Raw genomic sequence first — 10,971 nt, 5'->3', positions numbered from 1 at the left:
CATTGTGTTGTCATCAACCCAGTGTGAATATAATCACTATTACAGATTTAATGACTATGAGTTGTTCAAACATGCAGGTTTCAGACTTGATCGCATAATAACAAATGGATCCACAATAAGGATTAGCTCAAGGTGGATTGATTCCAAACTCTCAAATAAACCATATTGAAGGAGCACCAATTTGACCATCATTTACACTGAAGTTAGAGATTCCTATTTAACTAACTAATGAATTACTTCACTTTTTTTAAAAAAAAACACATGTCCATAATAATTTTATTGAAAAATCATAACATAATTTTGATGATGCAATATCCAAAAAAATTATAAAAACTCAATTTTTTAAAGAGGTATATATTATATTCAATTAGTATGGATATATATATATATATATATATATATATATATATATATATAATATTGTTTGATATAAAAAATTAATTGATTGCACATATTTATTTCATCAAATATTTGATTCAAATTATATAAATAATTAGTTGTAATTTATTTTGTTATATATATATATATATATATTATATTAATTTAATAATAAAGGTAATGTATTGAATTAATAAACAAAACTCTAGGTGGTTGGGTGTAATGAAAAACAGTCAAACCACACGGGAAAGGAAGAGTCAAACCACGACGATCAAACTAAGCAGCTTGTATCAAATAGTTTTATTTGTTATTTGATATCTCAGGAGGTAGGCTAGGCACACTCTCGAAAGTCCAAAAAGATAAAGCCCACAAAGGTATTCAGAAAGTCCCAAAAAATCATCTTAATGACAGAGTAAGTTAAGAGGTCACCTCATTCAAACGGAGTTGGTGGGAGGTCATCTAAGTCGACCTCCCAAATGTCCGTAATCTCGTCAATCCAAAAGAGGGTGCCGACCTCCCCTGTCGACCTCTCATCACGAACCGAGCCGACTTCCCAAATTATAATAACGTGTTGATCGGAAATGTCTCGGCCGAGATCCCGAGCCGAGCTCCCACAGGGTCCAAACTAAAGAAGGGCTCGTGAGCATAAATAAATCATTTTAAAAATATCTTTAATCATCATCATGAATCGTATATCATAAAATCATTTTATGATTTATGATTTAATGATGCTAAAATGATTTTAAATGGTTTATTTATGTCCAAAAGCTATTTTAAATAAAAATATGATTTTAATGCATGTGATTGTATATGTATTATTTGCTATCTATGTTTACAACATGTTGAGTCTTTAGACTCACTAGGTTTGTATGATGCAGGATTTGATGATTTATGAGAGGTGCTGACGATTGAGTAGATCGAGTGGATCAGTACACACCCGAGGGCCTCTGTGTTTTCGTACTAACTAGATATATTTATGATTTAAATATTATGTTAATAATTTTTATTAGAGATATTTTTATGTTTAATTTTATTGTTAACCGATCTTTTAAAGGTCGATTTAAGAATTTTAGTTAGTCGATGATTTAGGATTTTATTTTATACACTTGAGCTTTCATATGTTAATTTATTATGATTCATGATTATGCTAAATTATTTTATTAGAATTTATGATTTAAGATTAGAAAAAAAATAGAGGTCGTGCACACATAAATAAAGCTAAAAAAGTAAAGCCCACAAAGGTTTAATCTAATCTTCTCCGAGATTCTGTTAATCTAGACCTGTCAAATCAGGACTTTATTCTTCTCCTATAACTACGGAAAATTTCATCATACCTTATGAGGCACTGCCCCCATTAGAAGATCAAAAACCCAATTTTAACAAAATATATGTGGGGTCCACCAATTTTCTTAAAATCAATGGTCCAGATCCAGGCATATAACTACCAGGTTCCATTAATTCTTTATTCATTGATATACTCTCATTCTACACGCTTTTTGTTTTTTATTCTCTGACTTGAGCGCAAAAACAACCTTCTAGTCTCCTTCTAGCGTTCTTGTTTATACTTTCAGATTTCGAAAGTGCGATCCGAACTCCTTGAATGAACATCCGACCTCCCAACTACCATCTTAAATTTCTGCAACGTCAATATTGTATTGGATGTCTGGCCTCTCCTCCTCCCCGATATCTTTCTTTTTTCTGCTGAATCGCCTTTGAATCCACGTTTCCACATGTATTTTTTTTCTTTATTGGGGACTTCATTGTATAGCATTTTGCTCAGGTTTTTCTCTTTCCATTTTCTTCCAGAAGATCTCTATAAATCCGGAGAAGATAAGGTACAAAGAATTGATTTTTGGGAAACTGTGTTGATTATGAATGTTTTATGATGTGTTGTGTGGTGATAGTGATGTTCCTTTTGGCCACAAAAAGAAAAACCGGATAAAGCGAAAAGAAAGAGAGAAAAGGATGAGGGGAGGAAAAATAAAGGTTTCCCTCGGAAAGTGAACATTGTTGGTTGCTCTGATGAGACTGACGAGGGATAGGAGACACCCCCGCATGGACATCTACCAGCGCTTGGTTTCCTAAAACTAATTTGCGCACACAAGCAAATTGGGAGTTTGATGGTATCCATTGGAGGGTGCCTCAGTAGAGTTGATTATTGGCTTGAATATGGAGTGTACTGATTTAGCCTTGTTCATATTGGATGCTCTATCATCTGTGCCTGAAGGGAGACAAGCTTTAAAGGATTGTTCAAATACTATTTCTATCATGGTTAAAATACTGATGAGAATTTCAGAAAGTTCTACTGGTTATGCACTTGCGATCTTGTTGTCTGTATGCCAACTTTCCCCAGAAGAATGTTCCTTGGTATCTGTGGATGCAGGTCTTGCTGCAAAGCTTCTTCTTGTTATCCAAAGTGGAGGCAGTCCCGTACTTAAGCAGCGGGCGGCTGAAAGCTTTGGAGTTTGAATTGTTCTGATTCCATTTTCATTTCTAAGTGCAAACCGACCCGAACGATTCAACGACTGCTGAAGATTGACCATCTGATACAGATGACACCCCTTGTGTGGTAGCTGGTGCTAAAGAAATTGAAAGGCTTCCAGATTTGAAGGATTCTATCTCAAACTATCTGGGAAAATTCTAGATTTTGGTGTTGCCCTGCAAATTGTGTAATAGTTCCAGCTGTTCATTCGACTTATGTGGAGGCCCATATTGTACGTAAACATGATTTGTTTTTTCCATATAACAGTTGGCTCCAGCTGAAGTTCTCAATAAGCAGCCGATAGAGGGAATTTTTTCCGCAAATATTTTATGGTTTGCAAAGACATAAAAGATATGATGCTACTGCTAACATGGTATTTGGTGGAGCTAAGAATTGCAACTGTTCCTCTCTTATAATTCTCCTATCCTTGGGTACCGTCCAATTTTCCTTTGTAGAAGTTTTGTTTTGGCCTTAAATGAGAGTGTATTTAGTAGTAAGTATTGGCTTCTTTCGCATCGTGTTCAATGTGTACTATTATCACAGTTTTTAGTTTGTTATGAGCAAAGCTAAGCTGCATGGCTTTATTTTCCCCGTGGTATTTTGTTTCTCATTATGGCCCATTTTCTGGGATTATTCTATGCTACATAGGAGTGTTAGTATTACTCTGTGTATTTTTATATAATATATTCGCACACCTAAATTTAAACAAAACATGTGAGGGCAACCAATATTTTTTTGTTTTGAATTGAGATGTTCGTGTGAACATTTTATCGACGTGGCATAGACAAATCCCATTTTCTGACACTTTCGGTGAGATTGTACGATATGCCCGCAACAAGGATTTCCCTGATCAATATGATAAAAAAAAAAGTAAAAGAAATCACAAACTAAACAATTATGGTGGAAGTTCAGAAACCCCAGCTATCATCTTGATCGAAGGAAAAAAATGCAGGTCATTTTACACACCACATCGACGGTAGAACCTGTTTAACATACACAAAAACAGCGTACAACACTTGAGCTAAAACTCATAATACAAAAGACCAGCAGAAAGAATATTTAAAGTTATCATGTTTTGAACTTAAGACGACAATTTTTTGCAAAGTCTTGTAATGGTTAAGTCTGCACCACCAAATCCATCTATCACAGCCATTGCCGTAGGAAATTCAGCTCTTGCAGTTGAACTTCAGGAACCACCATAACAAGAGGACAGAGTAACATAAAACACAAATAAAAAAAAGAGTAACATAAAAACAATACAAATTTAGAATCAAACAACTTAAATAAAAAACACCATAATATTTTTTACTCGTTTCATAATACCTGCTACGGAGAACTACACAAGGCATGCCAATTTGCGCAGCTGCGGAAACTCCAAATAGGCTTCCCGCAATCAAAAGGCATTTTTCAACTGGAACTTCTGCATATTCAGCCCCCGCCCTTAGTGCAGCAACAACATTTTGCAAGCTGTATTTCACAACGGTCAACCAGAAGCATCAAATCACCTTCTAGACCAACCAATAGACAATATTGTTAAAGATCGGAGAAAAATTTCATTGTATAATTTTCCAATGGCTACATGATATTTATACAACATACTAAACTATTTAGAATGGAAACCCTAGATCATAATCCTAGCAATCCCTGATTTAAGAAAAGAAAATATATACCTATATCAATCTAAGATACATAAAATCAATTATAGATCTACAAGATAATTATTGTATAATCTTCCAACATAATTACAATATCTTCAATTTTAACACTCCACTGGTTCTGAAATACACAATGAGATGGATAAAAAGCACATTACATTTCAGGTCAGAGCATAGTTTCACGGGCTCAAGGCGCATCGAGGACATGGAGCCTGAGGCGCAAGGCGAGGCGCGCTTGCTTTACTGAAGCAAGGCGCACATTTTTAAATTTTAAAAAATATATTTATTTAGAATAAACATATTAAAATATGAAATAATTAAGTCACAATGTCACATAAAACAAAAAATAATTAATAAGTTCATAGTAATTAATAACTTTATTAAAATTCTTCAATCATCCAAATTAAGTTCATCTTATTTCATCGAATCATCGGAGACCCCACTTGTGTTCTTCTTGGACTACATTTTCTTGATCAATATTAATTTCTTCTTCCTTTTCATCCAAAATACCTGAAATCGGCATTTTTCTTGTTGTTTTTGGATGTAGATGCGCTCACCTCGTTCTTTTGTTCAGAGCTGTCTTGTTCTGATTCCGGTGTTGGGTGTTGGGTTGCCAGGGTTTGGGTTTAGGCTAATTGTTTTAAACAAGTAACCAAAAATATTCACCCCGGCACGCTCGAGTAAACTTCCAAGACTAGTCCAGGCTCGCTTTAGTGAATCGCTGCGCCTGATATTCTTGCCTGGTGGGCGAGATGCGCTCCCCTTTGACAACTATGGGTCAGAGGAAGCTTTTTCATAGATATTAGGCTGATGGATAATCTTGGCACGTGAAGAACATTGTGAACTGCAATTATGGGGCTGAATTGGATACTTCCTATCCCAACAACAGCGATAAGAGAACCATCAGCAATGGTTATCTTTTGGTTGCTTGGACAAGGTGTGTAGTAGTTGAATTTAAGTGAGGAATGGGTCACATGGTCTGTGGGCTCCTGAATCGACAATCCACAAATTTCTAACAACAATATTAGAGGCACAACGATAAGAGACTTAACTAATGGGCTAAAGAACTAGTAGCACTGTTCTTCTCTTCATTCCCAAGGAGTTTTTGAAGTCTCTCAACCTCTTCCTTGCTAAGTTCATTCAGTCTCTGGGCCACCTTCTTGGCTTGCCCGCTTACCAGTAAAGTGGGCTTGGTTGATGCTTCTGGTATGTCCCCATCATTGATTCCAGTACTTATTTCTGACATGTAATTTCCAGCATTTGTCCTTAGTGTGTCTAGTCTTTCAACAATAAGTGCACCATAAATCTTACTTTCTTGGCCTTCAACTTTTGATATTGCTGCCCTTCCATACTCCTTAACTTGACGTCGTTCTGGAAAGATTTTGAGGTTCGTTGGCGTAATCATGGTTTATTTCCTTGATCCCACCTCTATTTTGATTTCGTAGACATGGGTAGTACACGAGCCTTCGAATAGGTTCATTTGATTGACTCCAAAATGGCCTTTGCAGACGTCAAAAACATGACAGTGTCACTAATCCTTGGTTCCATCGACTCCCACAGCCATGACATGACCATAGAATTAGCTTCATCCCACGCGTCGAAGCCTTCTTCCCCTGGTTTGGGTCCAGTCCCAAGAAGGTGATTAATTCTCCTTTTTCCCTTCAAATAAGTCCGCACAAATTTGGACCATTTCAAGTAGTAATTTCCATACAAACAATAGTTCGTCCGAATGTTTTGCAAGTCGCCAATTGTTGGATTGAGATTTAAATCCTCCGATTTTGCATATTGCTTCACAGCTACAAGCTTTTTTGAAGCTTTAAAATCAGACATGACTAAAGACTGAAGAGAACGATAAGCGTTATTTGGTAGGAAGAAAAAAACGTGAATTTAGAGGAAAAAAACAGTCTCTGATACCATGTCAAAGATCATAGAATAGTTTCATTGTATTATTTTCCAATAGCTAAATGGTATTTATACAACATATTAAACTATTTAGAATGAAAATCGTAGATCTTAATCCTAACAACCCCCTGACTTAAAGAAACCAAATGTATACCTATATCAATCTATGATACATATTATAAATTAAACATCTACAAGATATTATTTATACAATCTTCCAACAAAGTCACAATATCTTCAGTTTTAATAGATATATAATTCTAATTTATGCCATGTTCACATAAAGAAACTAACCCAAAATAAATAATGTTCACCATAAAGCATCAGACAAACAAAGCCAGTTTGGCTGGCTAATTTATTAGTTATATGAAGTGATACGAAAGCTCACATAATGCCAAGGATCCCTTGCTGCAGTGGCCAAGGTGAGGCCCCGAGACCCAGAGGTCTTGTATTCGAGTCCCACTTGTGTGAGTTGTAATTACTCATTTGTTGTTGATTGTTATTTGTAGTATTGATTACTTGATGGTGGGTATAAATAGTTTACGGCCAGCTGTATTTGAATGCTTGTATTAATAGTTTACTAGTAATGATTGTCATAGTTTCTTGTTGATTGATTGTAGCGACGTGATTGTGCCCGTTCAAAAAAAAAGAAAAGAAAGGAAAAGCTCACAAAATGACAACTCTGAGTACATGTTTCAAAGTACATGCTTGGTCAGATGGTCTATCTGAATATTGATGCAATGACTCGTACATATGAAGCATACTAAGAAATCTGAAAGCAAATTATTAAGAGAGTTTGTGAGAACGAGTAAAACCTTTCACTTGAACCAGTATCAAGTTCAACTTTCAGCTTCAGCATAGAAGCAAACTCTTCCGCAATTCTTTGTCTTTCGGAAGAAGCTATTCCAAAAACGATAAACCATCTCAATTTTTACCCTTAAGAATATGATGAGAAGAAGAAATTATGTTACCAGGATTTATGTCACCTGCTTTGTACACTTCCTTAGCTAATTGTTCATCCAAACTGGAGGATACTCCTTTGCCAAACACAAGTTGTCCATAGAAACTTTGTTTGACCTCTTCAACTCCAATGGTCTGTATCTTTAATATTCGATCAGCTCCAAGTTTTTCAACAACTGATCTATAATCAATGATATATCCTATCAATAGATCATAGATATCCACGGAAAAACGTGATGTCACATCAAGTGTTGATGCAAACATTAGATGATGACATCGTTACCCCCGACCTCCAGCCATATCATTTAAAAATGGAAAAGTTTTGAATGCTCCATTGCAGACATGATAAGTAGAGCTAACCTTGCAACATTTTCCCCGTGCATACTATATGATGTCATGATTACCACATGCACACCTTCGTTGAATGCATCATCAACGAATCTGTCATAAAGACAACCAAAAAAGAATAACCACCAAGGAAAGAGGAAAGAAACCTGGCAGTACAACAAAACAAGTTATAAATTATGCTTATAACTACAAAGGATCATGGATATATGGGAGAAGATGTGTTGTTAGCTCCAAATGGACGGTCTAAACAAAGTAGAACTGCATTGTGCATCCGAGGTAATATCAGGCATGATCAGGAGAAGCACAATACTATATAAAAATGATGCTGCAATCTCTGCTCAAGCAATGGACCTGACAGGAAGTAAATTCCGTGTCAGGTTAAATCACATTAAGCAGAATCCGATTTCTTACTCTTTGGCACCAGGTCTCAAAGAAAAAGCTTTTGACGTGATCAGACCATCCAATGCATTCTTCTGCAGACAGTTAATCAATGATTCAGCTACTTCTGGAAGAATTAACCTTTCATTAACTCAAGGTGGCTGAGAAAAATAAGGTAACGTGACATTATTGAGATCTAAAAATGCAAATAAAAAGATATCACTCCATTAAAAGATCGATAATCAAAAGTGAAATGGATAATGATTAATGACAATCAACTGTCTTCATCTGCAAACAAAAACAAGTATAATTTCCAAATGGATGTATCAAACAGCTTAATATTCCTATCTCTATTGGATTCAAATTAAGAGCTCAACAAAAACTATCTAACCCAAGATATATATCACAAGGAAAATACATGAAATAAAGTTTATACATTTAATCAAATATTTCACAAAACAAAGTTAACCTAGCAAACAGGGAGTAGTAACTTCACATACAAAATTGACATTTAATTAATATACGGTTTCATAGAGGTAATATGTAAGCAAAACAGATAAAGATACTCATTGCATCAAAAGCCCCAAAAGCGAGGTATATAGTACTCAAACAATGGCAATAATAGTTCTATTTCATTTTCAAGACTCAAAACGACATTAAAAAATTGCAGCCATCTAGAACAACAGACTTTGGCAATAACATTTTATGAAAATCAGAATGAAGCTCAGTTATTTCTCATCGATACCTTTTCTCGAATAACATTTTTCATAAAAGTTTCCTTCTCATTGGTAGCAACTGAGGTTGGCCAACCAATCTGCACAAACAGCAAAATCACAATTACTTGATTAGAATTTTTCAGACATAGAGGAACATCAATCACATGTAAGCTTGCTAACGGAAAACTTGCAGGAGCTCACCCTGTTAAAATACAATACTAACATCCTTTCCTCATCACCAGCACTTTTCCTGAGCATCTATGAATAAGTCTGATTAGATCAATCGTGCATAAAACATTCAAGAAGTTATGAAGTATGTTAAAAAATCAAAATATTTTATGAAATGGACAAGTGTGCTTGTATTCGAGCATCTAGATGCTATCATCTTTCAATAACGCATAATTACTTTGTGTTGCTGAAAAAAAGAAATTACAGATTTAAGGAAAATGCAAACTTCTCATTTTTCCATATGAAATCCATCTTTCAATCTTCTCAGTTGTCTCATCAATTTGTGATCGCCCCAAAGAACATAGAATGGACAAACTAACAAACAAACATGAAACACAAGTTAACACAGACCAAAAAAATATGATTTAACCAATCACCTCGTTTTCTATGCTACAAGGCTAGTGGAATTCCACAACAGTATTTTGTCTGCCAGATCAAAATATTAGGAAACTCTCAGCACCCAAAGATTTATTGAGTTGGGTGATTCAAGGTATTCAGGTGAAAGCAAGATCCAATTTTTTAAACAGAATCAGCACTGTTCTCACTAATCATGAAGAAATTTATCATACATTATATCGATTTGAAACACACCAAAGCCTCAAACCAACAAAAGAAGATGAAAATTTTGATTCACACAAGCATGATGATGTATCAAATAAGTGGCTCATAGTTAATTAATTTTCCCTCATTTGATTCACATAGCAGACCTAAAAAAACATATCAATGCATCACACCTTGCAAGGTCGGAATAAACTGGTTTGGTCCAATTCGCACAGTCTAATCCAAGCTTTTTAAATGCTGAAAATATCATTCGATGCCACAAGAGAATCATCATATAATCTAGTCAATCAAGGTAAAGAAGAAAAACAAAAATCAAGGTTAGCAGAAATATATGCTTAATGCATAGTAGTACCTGCATTAAAAGCTTGGCGATTGCCTGATCGGTTCACATCGATTAAAACCCTAAAGAAATAACTTATTAGCGCATAATATAAATAACAGGGTAGTGCAGCATTAGCGTCGGTTTACAGCATACATTACAGCACACATGATACAACTATCCATCTATAAGCACAATAAAACATAATCTATTTTGTTTTCTTATTTATGAAAAGAGTAGCGACCCATAGTTTTTTAATGTATATGTGTGAAGCAATTATATATGTCTGCCTCCCACCTGGAAAGAAAAAGGACGCAGATAGGATAATGAAAGAGAAAGAAAATCCCAGACAAAACATAAAATATCGTCACTAAACAAGAATCATAGATGGTAATACAAGAATAATAATAATAACAACAAACACATAAAAGAGGAAAGCTAAATATAGCCGCAAAATTAAAAAGAAAAAAGAAACCGACTGACCCTTCAACTTCAAGAAGAATGGCGAGTTTCCGGGATGTGTTATTTTCAGCACCGTTTCTTAGGGAGCCATTTATAATTAACCGGTCAAAATCCAACGTGTTGATTTTTCGGCCAACACTGTAACAATGACGAACTTTTGAAGAAAAACGAGTAGAATAACTGCAAATTTTGTTGCCAAACATTTGATGGCTCAACTTGATTGTACCCCTGCTACCTCCGCCGCCGCAAAAGCTCGGCGTGTTTAGAATCGGATAAGGAGCGGTTTCCATGAGATGTTTGTGTTTGGACTTTGTGTTTGGACCAACTAATTTCGATTCGAATTATATAAATAATGTGATACTGCAACCAACACAATTTATTTATATAAGAAATTAAAGCATAACAAAATAATAAAAATTCAAACGAAGGTAGAGCTAATAAAAATTTAAAAACTGATTACATTTTTAATGATCTGTATAATAAAATCAAATGAAATAAGACAATGTCAAATCTCAATTTTATGAAACAAATATTCTGATTAGATCACATATCACAAATATTATTTTTTCGACGAAAATATTA

The 10,971-nt window shown here is 34.9% G+C and overlaps 1 protein-coding gene across 3 annotated transcripts; it reads right to left on the bottom strand.

The window, feature by feature from the left end:
• Positions 1-3,761: 3,761 nt before the first annotated feature.
• LOC140811997 (CBBY-like protein) lies at positions 3,762-10,692 on the bottom strand. Of its 3 annotated transcripts, XM_073170152.1 has the most exons (12): positions 10,606-10,692; positions 10,411-10,527; positions 9,961-10,010; positions 9,782-9,845; positions 9,021-9,069; positions 8,849-8,917; positions 8,137-8,198; positions 7,738-7,818; positions 7,404-7,558; positions 7,233-7,317; positions 4,184-4,327; positions 3,762-4,044 (listed from the first exon to the last, which is right to left on the bottom strand). In XM_073170152.1, the coding sequence occupies exons 1-12, from the start codon at positions 10,677-10,679 to the stop codon at positions 3,942-3,944; spliced, it is 1,053 nt and encodes a 350-aa protein (XP_073026253.1). In that variant the 5' UTR covers positions 10,680-10,692; the 3' UTR covers positions 3,762-3,941. The 3 variants fall into 3 exon arrangements, with proteins under 3 accessions (XP_073026253.1, XP_073026252.1, XP_073026254.1); XM_073170151.1 differs by having other exon boundaries at positions 10,411-10,692; XM_073170153.1 differs by lacking the exons at positions 9,782-9,845; positions 9,961-10,010.
• Between the last annotated feature and the right edge of the window lie 279 nt (positions 10,693-10,971).

Source organism: Primulina eburnea, chromosome 14 (assembly GCF_022965805.1).
Source record: "Primulina eburnea isolate SZY01 chromosome 14, ASM2296580v1, whole genome shotgun sequence".
NCBI classification, from domain to species: Eukaryota; Viridiplantae; Streptophyta; class Magnoliopsida; order Lamiales; family Gesneriaceae; genus Primulina; species Primulina eburnea.
Note: the sequence above shows the minus strand (reverse complement) of the source record. Positions and strands in the feature narration are given on the sequence as shown.